The 15,874-nt window shown below is 38.3% G+C and overlaps 1 protein-coding gene across 3 annotated transcripts in view; it reads right to left on the bottom strand.

Moving 5' to 3' along the window:
- Positions 1–15,874, bottom strand: part of LOC134189597 (nucleoporin NDC1-like) — a 42,112-nt gene that overhangs the window by 16,991 nt on the left and 9,247 nt on the right. For 2 of the 3 annotated variants that reach the window (XR_009971513.1, XM_062657917.1), the window contains exons 4-11: positions 14,938–15,182; positions 13,075–13,140; positions 12,937–13,008; positions 12,845–12,881; positions 10,611–10,750; positions 10,469–10,552; positions 1,893–1,971; positions 1,703–1,837 (exon numbers count right to left, since the gene is read on the bottom strand). Coding sequence is in view for 2 of the 3 variants with exons in the window: in XM_062657917.1 (XP_062513901.1) it covers positions 1,703–1,837; positions 1,893–1,971; positions 10,469–10,552; positions 10,611–10,750; positions 12,845–12,881; positions 12,937–13,008; positions 13,075–13,140; positions 14,938–15,182 (858 nt within the window). In the remaining variant the exon portion in view is untranslated. The remainder of the gene's footprint in view (positions 1–1,702; positions 1,838–1,892; positions 1,972–10,468; positions 10,553–10,610; positions 10,751–12,844; positions 12,882–12,936; positions 13,009–13,074; positions 13,141–14,937; positions 15,183–15,874) is intronic. The other variant, XM_062657918.1, reaches the window with a different exon arrangement.

Below are 15,874 nucleotides of genomic sequence, written 5' to 3'. Positions count from 1 at the left end.
ACTTTCAGGAAGAACGACAACATACAGCACCACAATCTGTTGGATAAGATGTCAGCTTGCTTTTGGCCTGAGGTCATCCATTATGTGCATACACAGCTGCAAAATACGAAGACATCAATTGAGGACAGCATCCTCTCAGCAACTGCTGAGAGCTGATTATTCCAAAACCATTTCATTCGACAAATCTAAGTCTTTATTAGAGTGTCTTATTCAGTAGTACTTTGCTGTTAATGTATACTTAATCTATCACTGGATTTGTCAAATACATCACGTCTTTCAGTAGTACTAGTAGTAGAGTTTTCATTTTACTAGGAAAAACCTTCAGCAGTGCCGGGTCTTCCAATACCCTAGAATAATATATACAAATACAAAATAGCACATAATTTAGCCCAGCCCACTGGTCTCAGATACTAATAGAACGCAGGTGTTATGCAAAAAGCACAAGAGGTCGTGGATTAGTGCAGAGCTCTAACTCATCCTACCAACATGTGTTCTTAGAGATCAGTTGCATGTAGCCGATGGCGAGCACAACTCATATCTTCACAAATCTACTACATGCTCTTCTCAAGAGTCCTTTTCTAGTGAAACTCTCATGGACTTGGATGCCATTAATGAGCACTCGCTACATAATGGCAATGATGGGACATGCACAGGATTCTTGTCGTTGTGTACTTTGACATGATTGTGCCATTACAAGGCCCTCTTCAGAAGCTATTATGGTAGATAGCAGTGTTGAGTACCAATCACGTCACCCTATTCAAGTCGTGTTACAAACATGTTTGTCACATGACAAGATATGCTTCCAGTCCTACTTGTGCTTAGCCAACATCAGGTGTGAAACCACATGATCATATGCACACATAACAGCTGGTGGACATGGTGTAGCAACCAAGTGCAAAAAAAGACTGGGCATGAGTCTAAGACCATGTAGTGTGTACTGTGGCATCTTCATGAATTCATTAATAGAGACTGAGCAACACTACATCATCCCTCCATTGCAGCAGATCAAGGCACCATGTGTTTGATACCCTAGAAAATGCTAAAGTGTAGGGATGATGTGTTGCTCAGTCTTACACCCTACATGGTCTTGTTTTTATTCTCTTTTGTACAACAACCCTACATCAATCTCCTTTTTCAAAATATTTTAGTTGGCAATGTCTAAACTATAAAATGATAGCCTCTTTACGTAAATTCGTCTTGGATTAAATAAATAGATATTCAAGCACCTACACTTTGTTGGTAGTATGGCCTACATTCTTCAATGTTTTCTTGCCACTAATGACAAAGTTTTCAAAAGGTTTTGTGTACAAACACTCATTTGTCTTCAGAACTTGAATAATAAAATATGACAACAAAAGTCAGTGTATGACAGTAGAGTTTCTTAATTCACTCACTGCTGTTACTGACACTGCTCAGACTGAGATATGGTACTTACTAACAAATGCAGTAGAACTTCATAAACTGAACTTCATTAGTCTAAACCCTCACTAATCTGAATGGCCGTGGCGATCTGCCTCATGAATCTAAACCTTGAAATGCACTTCGACTCTCAAATGCCCAGGGTCATTGCTACATGATTTTGTGCAAACTCCATACATTAGACATGTCATTGGCCAGATAAACTCATAGTTAATATAGGAAGCAGTTGTCTGTATTAACAATGAGTTACAACCTCTTCATAATCATAACTAACGGTACTTACCAACTAGTAGAGATTGAGTTTGTGGCTGTGAAAGACTTGGCTCCTCAGGAAGTTTTACTCCCAACTGAACCGTTAAATCATTCAACAGTTTTGTACACTCCTTAGAGACAGATTGCCATACTTTTGGCTGGCCACCTAACATAGTTCATCATGATAAAGATAGTCACACAGTTCAAGTAGACTAATCAACCTGGTTGGCTCACGCTGAAGACTGTTTGCCGCCTTGAATAGGAGTTTGCAACACTGACTAGATCAAGATACGCTAGGTGCTACAAAAACAACACACAGCTGCTAGTACAAGTTACAACAACCAAATGAGTACATCAGTGTTCTAACTACAAAACTCTAGCAGCGAGCAATAATGATGTAACATGTTTGATGATGACACATATTTCATGACGTTATACTTGATAACATAATTTTTGATGTCAAAAATTAGTTCCTGATGTATTTATGTAACATGTAGTGACTTCAGATCATGACAGATTTGACATAACACAAATTTGAAGTGAATATGAACACAGATTAGATCTGGAAATGGTGTAGTAGGTATCTTTTCGTACCTAAGATAAATACTGCAACCTACATGTGCAAATGTAGCACCTCTTTATGCCTTGGTACCAAACACCTGGCCCTGCCTTCTGCCTGTCTAAAAGTTCAGTTTCTGAGAAATAAATGAGCTACATTTTTGTAATCTGTGTAAAAATGTACAGCCTGTCATTTCTAGCAGTGGTCACCTCTAGCTACCAAAATGTACTTAGAACACTGGTACATATTCACCACGTGTCTGATAGCTAAAATAAATAATTGTTAATGATACATACAAACAATGAACAATATACATAATACAACAGTTGTAACAAAACACAGTAAACAGGTAAAACATTAACATTAAACAATGCCCTATATTGCTTCACGAGACCTTCAAACCTAAGAGTCCAGTAAAACGTAGATTATCTGAACTACCTGGGGATTTACGTCTTCGTAAATTTACGTGTACATATAAGGCCACACGAAGGAAATTAGTTGCTTGACAGGAAATTTGGCTCGAAAATCTGTGCATGCACGTGCACATTTTATTTCTATTTTTATTTTACAATTAATATTATAATATAATAATAATTTATTTTTATCACATCAAATCTGGTGTAGTTCCCTCATAGGGGCAACATAAAACACACATGTGTGCGCATGCGCGCGCGCGCGCGCGTGCACACACACACACACACACACGTGCAGACAAATGACATAACTAACACACAAAATCACTTAACCTACACGTAAAAATATTACCATCTACCATATCCAATCCGTGTCCAGGATAGCTATGTCTAACTATTAGCAAAGCCAGTCCTCTCACAAGTTCATTTCTTGAATCTATGGCCCGTTTAAGAAATTTAGTCTGTAGTATTTTCATCTTAAGAGATGCTTCAACAAATTCTGGAATTCTTTCCACTATAGAGTCTCTTTGTCTCATACCAAGCCCACGACGAATACCTTTTCGATATGCTGTGTTAATAGACGTCTCTACTATACTTCGTTCAAAATTCCACAAATGACTTCCATAGGCAAGAACTGGAAATAGTTGCCTTTCCATGATTGTCATCAATACGCTATCTTTTGGACAACTTACAACAAGTCGGCTAATGACACCATTCACAGCAGCATAAAATTTTCTTTTTCTAGCCTCCGATGTGCTCTGTACCATACAGCAACCATTCATGACAACGCCCAAATGTGTTATTTCCTCCTTGTTTGGTAATCTATTGCCATTGAGAAAGACCTCTAATTCACTAGAGTGTTTCCATCGTCTCTGCTTGAATGTAATCACGACACTCTTTTTGGTGTTGTATATCAGATGATGCTCATTTGCATACGTAGTACATATATCTAACATTTGTTGTAATCCAGCAACTTTTGGGAACACTAGTGTTATGTCGTCTGCATAAGTCAAGCACCCGAGGTATAGATCTGCTATGCTAGCTCAGAGACCAGAAAAGCTAAGCTGTGTCAAAAGATCATCTCTATAGAGATTGAACAGAGATGGAGACAAAACGCTCCCTTGTCGTAAACCATTTCCAACGCCACAATGTGAAGAACAGTGGTTGTTCAACTTAACTTTCATTTCTTGACATGAATGCCACTTGGCAAGAAATTTAACCAAACATACAGGAGCACCTCTATCCAGTAACTTGTTAAACAAACAATAAAAGGAAATTTTATCATATGCTTTTGATAAATCAAGAGCACACACATATACTTCTTTGTTACCATTTGATAGGTAGTAGTCGACAGTCTCCTTCAAAACAAAGGAACAATCAGAACATCCATGACCCTTTTTGAAACCAAATTGTTGTTGACTAGACATCAGCATACCATGCACCTTGTCACGCATTATTAGTTCCAGTGCTTTTGATATTGTTGACAAAACAGCTATTCCTCTGTAATTGTCTGGATCACTGGCATCACCATGTTTATCTTTAATGACTGGAACAACATAAGACTCCAAAAATTGAGTTGGGACTACAGAATGTCTTAAGCAAGCAGTAAAGGCTGTACTCATGTGGATAGCTAATTCAAAGCCACCATACCTAAGGTGTTCGGACTCTACTTAATCAAGTCCAGCAGATCTTACTTTCAGTATTAATTCAATTAATATGAATATGAATAAACCGACTAGAGACAACAGTCTTAAATCTGCACACTAAACTAACTGATAGAAGAACTGAACAGAGCATGCCTCCGCAGCAACATGTGGTTGGCCATTAGATAGACTCATTCTGCTAGCACCCGGATGCAGTCCGGCTACCGGGATAACGTATGCCTACAAGTGTACGAGAGGTTTTTCTAGTTCTGCGAGACCTACTAGAACAATCGTGATTTACTAATCCCTTTCATTGCTTTACATACGTAGATTTGGCAGAAATACTGTCCTTTCACTACCTAGTTACTACAAGCGCATGGGCAGTCAGAATAAAAACTAAGAAAGAAATATGTGCAAGTGGTCCTGTCAAACAACTAATTTCTTGTGGCCTAATTAAACAGAACAATTTTTCATATAGTACACACACAATTATGAAGAGAACAATAAAGTTACCTTTGACTGACACAGACTAAAGCTTCTATCTACCCAACCTGATCAAACTGGTATACTGCATCTCCTTTTGCTAACCTATACAGACCTACATGGTTAAGCAGCGAGGCAGTGGCAGAGGCACTGCCACAAGCCATGTGATCTGCCAGTCTGTGAGTTTGAATAATTGATGTTTGGATTGATGGACATTTCTGTTAATTGATTCGGTTGATTCAGATAATCAATATTCTGCTGTACATTCATACTCCCATACTTACAGACCATTCAAACTGCAGTTACAGTAAAAACTGGTACTCTTCAGGTGCTAACATTTCCCAGTCGCACAAGCTGCATAATTGTTAAAAACTGCATATTTGGAATTTGAAACAAGAAATTGTCACCAAAATGATAGAATATTAATTAATATCCAATTCACACTAGCACAGTTACAAACTCAGGTGACCTGGCACCATGCCAATAACTGAGCCAACCTCTGTTCACACCAAGCTCCCAAAACCTTGCCAACCCAGTTGGTGGCGGTGCTCTCTCGTTTACACGTTAATATTTTTGGCCATGTGTACTATAGTAAAGTATAGTACACGTGACCGAAAATATTAACATAGAAACTGTGGAAAAGTTCACACTACCTCGATTATGGGTTGGCAACAAGCACAATGCTGCTTCTGTTTGCTAACATTACAACAATCTAATGCAGAGATCCATATGGTGTTGACAAGAATTCAGAGAATATTTTACAGTCTTGTTCCTTTTTGCTGTCTTTGCCAAACAAATCTATGAGATACACAGTTTCATGTTTCAATCATACTCTAATGTTATAATATGCAAAAACATAAACCAAGCCAACACAGGCCGGCTCACACCAGCCTGACCCACACTGGCCTAGTTGTAGGTGCTAGTGTGGATAGAGTATGTGTCCACATCATTGTTTAGCTTTATTACAGTGCTTTACAGCTCTTGTACGAGGGTCATTTCAAAGTCTGTGCCCACTACGTTGTTCATGAAATTAATTACTAGTTGCAATCTAATTATAAACTATTATTCAAAATAATCTCCCAGCACATCTATAACTGACTGCCATTGCTTACGAAGCCTAAGTATACTGAGCGCAACATCATTTTTTGTTAATGTCTCTAATTGCATCGGACACTCATGCGTTAAGCTCAAGCAAGTCTTCAAATCTTGGCTCTTTGATTTTTGGAAACAAATCAAAGTCTGAAGGGCTCAAGTCTGGTGACTACAGGGATGACAAAAACCTCCCATTCATATGAAGCCAAAAGCAGTACAGTAACTATGTCAACGGCGTGGCAAATAACACTGTCGTGAAGAATTTATGGGCGTGTCTATAAAAGTTTCCTCATTTCTTCCGCAAAGCTGTTCGCACATGAAAAACTCTTGTAGTAGTCTTACTCCTTGACCAGCTGAAACATTATGCTGAATAAGTAATCCTTCCCAATCGTAGGCAATGATTGCTATCATCTTCAGTCATCTTGCCACCTGCTTAATTTTTTGGGTCTAGAAGCTCTTGCATGGCGCCATTCTGAAGACTGCCACTTTAAACGAGGTTCGTACATGCTCAACCATGTCTTGTCTATAGCTACGATTTGTTGAAGAAATGACATACCGAGCTAACATTTGATGAGCAACATTTAATCGCATTCACATCTGGTCATCAGTCAGCCTGTGTGGCGCCCACTTGGCAGCGATCCTTCTGCAGCCAAGACGTCGATACACGGGTGCAGGGAAAATTTCCACCTCTTTTTGCTACCTCTCTTCACAGGTAAAGCAGCATTCTCGCTGCATTAGCTCGTCAAAAGCCTGCATATTTCTCCCCCTCCTGTCAATGTTCAATGACGGCCTGATTGTTCAGTGTCTTTTATGGATTCTCTCCTTTTGGTAACATTCCCTCAACATCCTGGCTACTAGCACATGATCTTGGCAGACTTCAGATAACGCAGTGTGGATCTCCTCTGCTTCTTGCCATGCAGTGGTTCAATTTTGATATGTATGCCCTTTGCTTGTCTTTAGTCACTCTGGCCATGACAGAAAAACCATGTCTTTTAATCACACTACCTCACTGCTATTAATGTAAATTCAGCTAAAATTGATAAGGTTAGTGACATACAAGGTAACTAACTAATTTGTTTCTGGCAGTAGATACACAAAAAGTTCTAAATTGAGATTCAAGGAGAGTTTGACATAAACTCTTGAAATGACCCTCATAATGCCATTATTTATGGCATTCAAAGTACATGTCAGGTGACTAGCGCGACAGAAGTGTTCTCAGCCACACAGAAAGTATTCACAGTTTTAGCAGCTGCAAACTTGGCCTAAGAACATTTGTTTTTGGCTGCAAAAAAATGATAACTAAAACCGCAAAACTTTAAACCATGCAAATATTGGAACAGATGCACTTTGATTATACAAGAATTTAACAACACTCTATAACATACGATAAGTTTTCACAAATCTCAACTCATTCCTAATCAGAACGCAGTCTAGTATGCAGCCTCAAGAATCTAGACCATGTTGAAAATGAATGGCAGTTAGCCATTCCTAAGTCGTTGAGGAAGTCACTTGTGGAACACAAGACCAGAAAGGCAAATTGTCCACACAAGAAACAGTGACTCTAAACAAATTATCCAGCCTCAATGAATTGAGAACGACTTCACATTCAGTACTTGATGCCCTTTGCAGCTAAGAAGCAACAAAGTACTCCTCAGTAAATGCATGTCTTTGACTAGTTTCAGTCCTGTGCAATTTTGCAGACTGTAGGTGTACTGGTCATTGTGACAGCTCTGTATCTTCGCTGCACTTCATAAACAGCAAATTGTCACTGTAAGACTTTGTCTCCCAAAGCAAGGCTTGGGTCTCCAATGGAGAATCTGGGTTTCCAAAACCAATCATTTAATAATCTAAACAAGTTAACTATTCAAACACAGCTAGCTGCTGAGTGTGGCACAAGGCTCTTAGGTTATTAAACGTCTCCTGTATCATAGTTAAGGTTATACCCAAAAGCATTTGCTTTGTAGAAATTCAAAACTTGACACATGAATATGTAAAATCAACTACCAAATTTCAATAGACCAATAAATAACTCAGACACTACAATGGAATTCTCTCTATATGTATCACAACTAATATTGTATTAACTAGCATTTATAGCGTGTCACTATAGTTGGAATTTAGCAAAGACAACAATCTGACAGCCCTGCACCAAACCAGCAAGTCATCATGAGGCTGGACATGTTGTTACAAGTCACGGTACTAAACTTCTTACCAATAGAAACAAGCTAGGGAGCTCCAAGAAGACCTGACAAGAAAATGAGCATGCATAGAAGCAAAGTGTGTAAAGTATTGTATATCAATAATAAATGTTCATAAGCTATTTAATTTTGTAAATTGCAAAGAATTTACTAACTTAAATTGTTTAATAACTTTGAAGTTCAAATGTAATATATACATATATACATATATATATATATATATATATATATATCAATACTTGGTTTCTATTAATTTTAGTCATTCTATTGAGCACACGAGTAAAGTACTCTTGGCTCATTGGACTATGTAAACAACATCCAACAAACTCAATAACGTAACAAGCAGCAGTAGCAGGACTAGCAGCAGCGCTTGGAATCGAAATAATTCCACCAAGTCATTCCTGTTTGGAAAATGTAATGATGTTCATGGGTGTCAAACGCAATGATGACCTAACCTAGCTATCTTCAGATGTAGCTCATCGTTGTACTAGTAGTACGTACCGCATTTTATGCAATGCTTTGAAGGCTAATCCAGTTGCTCAAGATCTTTTTTTGCGGATGCACATACAACACTGTCTGAATGATTGTCTTCATTGTTTGGGTTGGGCAGAAAAGGCTTTCTCGGCTCAAGTAGCAACAAATTTTCATTTGCAAGCCATGTGATTAAGAAGATTTATGGAATTCACAGTATTAAGTGAGGTCAAATGATTCACAGTTGCCTGCAAGAGTTAACCAAAACACGTCTTATTTAACAGAAGCTAACAGCAACTGAAAAGTTTGACTTCCTTGTAATTCAAACTCTCGTTAGTCAAAAGACAGTTAAGCATGCAGCCTCGCAAAATCAGACCATGATGGGAAATTCTAAGGCAAGTCATTCAGCATCATTCTGGGGCTTTGAGAAACAATTGCTGCCTGTCAAACACAAGAGTCAAACACAAGAGCACGAAGATGAAATGTCTACACGAGATGATGACAATTTATGACAAAGTAGTCATCCTTAATGAAAGGGAAACAATATTGCACACCGCCCACCGCACTGGTGAGTGACACAGTATTCAAGGTGCAAAGCTGTTCACAATTACTCTGCCTACAAGCACATAAAAGTCATGGCACGTTGCTATATTACATGTAGTACATGTGTGCAAGCATGCAAAGCACACTATTGCACACAATCATGGTTTGCGTTACCGTTGATATTATTCACTAACAGACATTCATAGCATGGATTGTGAACATCCTTCTAGGATTATGCTGTCCTAAAATGCACCTGTACCAAACACTGACTTGCGACATAATACTGTAAATCAGAAAACGTTTGTAACTACAAATGTTTGTAAACTGCTGCAAACTCTATTCCGTCAGAAAATGTTCTTAAACTTCCCTCATACGTCTTGAAAAAGTGCATAAAAGTGACGAGGTTCAACAACATCTGAGTAGGTCTGCCGATGTACGGGTACCTACTTCATTCTAATACTATACACTTCTAACTACAGTATGTCTCTGATTTCTTGGCTTGCAAAAGCCAATTCATTGACAGGACACTACCCTGAGCCGAGAAGACCGTTTCCACCCAACACAAACAATGAAAACAATCAATCAGACTATTGCATGTGCATCCGCATGGATATTTGGGCTACAAAGTTAGTAAACGATTTAAGTTCAGTACGTCACAATTACACAGAACTGTGTGATATGACAGCATGGGCCTTCACTTGTTTAAATTTTTAGTTCATCCTTAGTTTTCTCTCCAAGTTTCTGAGCTGAATCAAACAGAATTTACAAGTCAGAATCTCTCCAGCACTTCAATGGCAGTACATACCAATGAACCTACATAGTTTCCACGAAGACCACAATAAGAGCTTGCATTAAATTGCACAGTTTCACACTAGTCTGCAAGAACATAGTGGACAAAATCACGCTGCATCATAGCAGTCTGCTAACCTGTTGTATAGTGACTGGGCAATGGTAGCGTCCATCTTGAAAGCACTTTGTAGTTGACCTGACCATGGCCCCAATAGAGTTCTCTGCTTCTTTCTTGGGAAAAAGCCATATGCGCTTGGGCGACCGCATTGAGCACCACACAGATAAAGCAAATGTGGTTAGCTTCCTCATATGTGGGGGCTTGGGGAAGAGCAATTTACTCGGTTGCAAGTATATAGTGTGTGCCAACTCAAAGCTGCAAGTATGGCTACTCGTCTTAGCTCCTGTGATCCACTATTTCAATAGCTGATTCAAAAGGGGCAAAACAAACATGTAATTTTACCTTTGGTTTTCCCATCGGGCCCAATACATTACAACAACCTGTCACCCGTAAACAGCAAAGCCCATGTCTAGGTAATGCATTAATTTCCTGATGGCCCATACTACCCGTACACATTCAAACTAAACATCTCCCAAGAAAATAACAACCTTTACAATTGGTGAATCAGCTGCCTTTAAGGCTTCAGTAAGACAGTGCTGACTGCAGTCTTCTGCTACTGGAAATACAACAGGCTAACAAGACAGTAAAAGACTATGCACATATACTATTGTAACAAATATTACAACAAACCTGTGTCAAAAACACCATGAAAAGCAATTTCCCAATATTCCAGTACAGTCCCAAAAAGAGAGACAAAACAATGCCATGGCAAAGAACAGAGACATTCATGAGCTCCTTCCAGCCAAAGAAAACATCAAGAAACATCAAGTCTACAACAACAAAAAATCAGAAAATACATTCCTAATGACCAATGTTGTATGTAACATATGTTGTTGGTTCATCTTGTAAAATGTGTCGTCAATGACCCTACATCAAGACACTGCACACATTTTCCAATTGATATAACGAGTCTTGCTACAAAATGGCACTTCCACTCAAAAATTCTACCCAGTAGCAGAGACAGTATAAAAAATAATGTAAATGAATACAGCTGTTTGATTTAGCACACAATTATCTTCTTTGATAAATAAAAGATAATACCACAAAATCCTGGACAATTTTTCAATAAAAGTAAGTGCTAATTTCATCTACTGCTATGAACAGCATTAACAGCCAGTCTGAAGTAGATGGTCCATTCATTACTCATTGCACATTACCGCTTGCCTACACATTACAGTTAACTCAGTGTTCCAAATTCGCAAAATTTCTTGCTTGCCAAGATAAAAAGTCTTGGAGTCCCAACGTGTGTATAAATTAATATTAATTTATTTCAGTAATTGCTAAAATTACAATAAAAAATAAATAAATTCGTTTTAAACTTGTAACATTTATATTGTTGTTTTGAGATATCTTATGATACATACTAAATTCATTTCAATGTCAAACTATGATAGCTACACACTTCTCCTTTTATCTAATTATTTCATAATAAACAAGTATCACTGATTGACATTGTTCTACAACCAAAAACATCTTATCCTTGTGCTCGTCATCATTCTTGCTTTTTTGTTCTAGACGGATTTTCTTGCCATAAGGTGCAACATATTGATGCCTTTTAGCTTTCCCCGATTTTGACCTTCTATAAAGAAATAGCCTGTGTAGGATCGAAGGTCTTTACATTCAGTTTTGACAGCTTTAACATCATCTGTAGACCGTTGTAATGGTTTCTCCAGTCACTTAATCTGACTAGCCAGTGAGAAATTTCTTTCAATGTGTGCTGTGTGCATTGGGAGAACTAGCATCATTTGGACTAAAGCCAAAACCTTTCTTCATATCCGCACCATCATTGTATTCAACAACGCTCTGCCACTTTGTTAAAAAATCATCATTTTCATTTTGCTTGATGTAATCTTTTACCAACAGCTTTAACTCTCCCCACTCCAACCTGCAACGTGTTGGGCTAAAACCTAGCTTCATAAATGGCTCTGAAAAGTGCTGTGATAAATACTCAATTTGAACATCATCTAGATGTTGATCTGAACCATATCTTATCATAACAGACACTAATTAATTAGTTAATACTTAGCAATATTAGACAATCTTAGTATGACAATTGCAACAAAGATTTCTCAGACACATTATCATGCATTTCCGGTTTCACAACCAAGGTTTTGCAGTCGCAATCTCTAGACTCTTCCACCACAGCAGGTTTCCTTCAGTTACTAGTATCTATTTGCAGTGGCTTTTTCGTTGTACATATGATAAGTGTAAATGAGATTGCGGTTTTAGCAGCTGTTTTAGCTATTTACTGTGTTTACGCCTTCCTGATTTAGATAGTAACTATCCTTTTAGACAATACGTCAATGGCAACTCAAGTAGATATGGTTTTATCAGATTACGTTGACATCTAACAGCCAACGCCTGCCCACAGTTCTACAGCATACACGTGTGAAACTCGACACCTCCTGACTACACCTCCGTACAGCACCCCTACCCCCCGGTTTGCTGTTAGTCTGGCAAGTGGACAGCTACCTTCCAGTCACCAACTTTGATTTGGACTCGCCATTGGTGAGTAGCCGAGTGAGAATTTCAAACACTATAACTTAAATCAAAGTTCAGCGCTAAGTCTTTCCCAAGACCAGCCTGCTACCAAAAAGTTAAGTTAGTAGTGCATAGCTATACTATATCTTCTCAGAATGTCAATCACCAACATTCTTACCTGGTTCCCCCAGTTCAGAAAAAGAAAAAAATTAAAATTAAAAACAATTGAAAACATTTACCAATATTAAACAATGAATGCATGATTAATGTTTGTAAATTATTACCAAAAAATGCTCAGGGACACTCTATTAAATCTAAAAAATGTACCAATATATGAAATGGACAGTAACAATAAGTAAAGTAAAATACAGTAGCTGTCTCACTTCCAATGATATTCACAGCATAAAACCATCCAATAGCCTTAATGAACACAGATTCAGTTCAACTCATATATGATGTACAATTTAACTGTTACCTGGAAAGCTGTTTTACTACTACTACTAAATACATGTCTCAGATTATTCTTTGCTCTGTACAGACGATGCTGCTATTAAAACACATCATGATAGCATAGTTACATCTCGAGTACAATCAGTAAGAAAATTAGAAATACCTGAAGTAAAGGAAATCTAATACAATGCTTTCCTTCCCAGATGCTCTTTGTAGCAGCATATAAACCCTACAAACATGACACTCTGTATAAGTTTGATTAGGCATTTACAAATAACGACAAATTTAATACCGTACTCGCTTGATTATTACCCCACCCCATGGTTGGCCAAAGTCAACAGTCAAGTATGGGATGAAACCTTTCTCAAAAATTGACACATACATTTGCCAATTGGTGAAAGTGATCGATTAATTAACTTAAACAACATGCCGCTACACTTCAAACCACCGCGACTATACTTAAAATATAGAAACCTAAATCCTCTGTATATGCTATCTGAGTCATCAAAACCTTCAACATATGATTGACAGGCAAGCACAAGTTGAAGAATATTAGCATTCCTACAGGTGCAAATCTAGCAAACAGTCACCGTGGAAAGTACCAATAAGCCCTAATTAAAGGACTAAGAGGGTGTGAAAACATCTAAGAGCCTTGGCCAAAGTCAGGGCTGAGGGCTTACTTGACCTTTACGTAATAACAAAGCGAGTACAGTAGTATATAATGACATTGTACATACACAAACAAGTACCAACAGCACACATTCATTTACACACAGGCGTATACGCATGTGCATGCACATGAATGCATGCATAACCACAGAACATCCTTCATGAACACAGTCATGATTACCAAAATTGGTGAAGATGATGAACACAATAAGCATCTACAGAACACGCATACTGAGAAAGTAATAGGTGGACAAAGCAGCTACAGACTGGCAACCTGAATTACATGGCTCGAGTAACAGGTTAAGTTAAAACCACCGTTTGTTGTATTAGATTCTGCTATACCCTGCATGCAACTTGCCATTAGGCCATCAATCCACACAAATTATCAATCCAATCCAAAGTGTATTTATTGCAGCAGACTACAGTCTTTCAACAATACATGGTGTTTAACCCCAGCGTGTCCCAAGTGGGGATGGAGCAAGCAATAGAGTTCAGTTTAGTGAACACCTGATTAGTGTTTTTCTTATCAGTGCATATTCAAAATGTCTACCACATTACTTCATGTTTTAGGGTATGCCATTTTAATTAAGGCACAGATTAGCAAATTGCACTTACACCCTCAAGGTATAGTGCCATGTCATTATCTTGAAAGGTGGTTGTGCAGCAATCCTGTGTATGCCAACATGCTCCATCTTAAGGAATTGTTCTCAAAACAGTCTTGAACCCATTAGTTATTCCATAGAGAGTCTGAAAATGCGATTAGCATGAAAGGAGGTTGAAGATTATGCAGCAATCCTGTATATGCCAACATACTACATCGTAATTAGCTTACCTTGTTCACTATTCATGAACTATGTTGCCTAGTCCATATTATATACAACTGTATTTACATCAGTTCACACATATTGCAATCCTTGCACCTGCAGGTGTTGACAACTAATAGGAAGAGAGGGTGGAACTGGTTCTGGGCATTGCCTTTCTCACCTAAATCAACTCTACGCACAGGTGTGTTTGTGGTTGCTGGAAACTGGGAGACAATTCTGAGAAGCAGGGGACTACCATTGCAGCACCCAATATACCTGTGACATCTGTGGTCGTGTATGTGGATCACATATTGAGTTATTTCAGAACAGACAAAGCCATAAATGAGACAGTTTACATCATATAGTGTCTCTCATGTCCATAGTTAAATTCAACCCTATAATGTTCTGGTTCAGGAACTGAAATAAATTACATTTTGAGGACAACTCACTCAATAAGAATCTCTCCCTACAAACAAACGTCAAATTGTTACTGTGTCCCAAAATTGTATAAAATGCTAAAACTTATTACAACAGCTATTACATGTGCAACTTACAAGCCAACACCCAAGAGCTCCACTGATCCTTTGATTCCATATCACACCAATGTTGTGTGCATCTTCCAAGCTATCATGACTCTTAATGCTCATAAAGACTGCATAACTCAAATTATTATGAAGACTTTCAGAAAGAAGACCAGTAACTGTGCCAGTCAAGCAGTGAATTCCAATCAAGACCCAAAACCGAGTTGCAAACGGTTTGAAATACAGTTTAGCTCTGGTCTTGGACACTTCCAATTCCACTGAAAACAAAATAAGGCACAAATTCTCATTCATGTTTTCACAATAGTATTAACAGCAAACAAATCAGTTGACGAACACAAACGCTGTCTAGAACCGTAATCTATTTATTTTAGATAAGTTATGCTAACAAGTACAATTTCACAACTCTAGCATCCAGTAGTATGCTCTAAAACAAAAGGATATCAGCAAATTCTAACATTCAAAACTCAAACTTCCAATTTTTCTTACTGAGTGACCCCAGTCACTCACTAAGTACTTACTATACAGACTTAGGCCTAAAACAGCAATGAGTCCCAATCATTGAGACTTAGTGAAGAGCTGCAGTGCAGATTGTAATAGTCGGACTCACACGTCCGGCCACCTGAGTCTTATCGTAGTCGCCTTGGTCCTTATCATTGCTACAGTAGGTAGTCGCTCGCTCTACTCTTCTGAAACTACACACCAACAGTATAGATAGCGTCGTTAGAGTTAGCTGGTTGTGCCTCTCATGTACGCAGCATGGTGACACCACTGACACAAGCATAGTGACATCTAGGTAACTATGTGACGTATGAGTCACACACATAACATCTGCATACTTCACGATCTGCATGATTACCACGTGCTGATCAATTGCCTCACAAGCACGAAGCACTAGCACAGTAGATAAGTCGTCTTCTATGCGTAAGAAGCAGTAAGTGACTGTAAAAAT

The sequence above is a fragment of the Corticium candelabrum genome, chromosome 14, assembly GCF_963422355.1.
Source record: "Corticium candelabrum chromosome 14, ooCorCand1.1, whole genome shotgun sequence".
NCBI lineage: Eukaryota > Metazoa > Porifera > Homoscleromorpha > Homosclerophorida > Plakinidae > Corticium > Corticium candelabrum.
The sequence above is the reverse complement of the archived record's forward strand: the minus strand, read 5'-3'. Positions and strand labels throughout refer to the sequence as shown.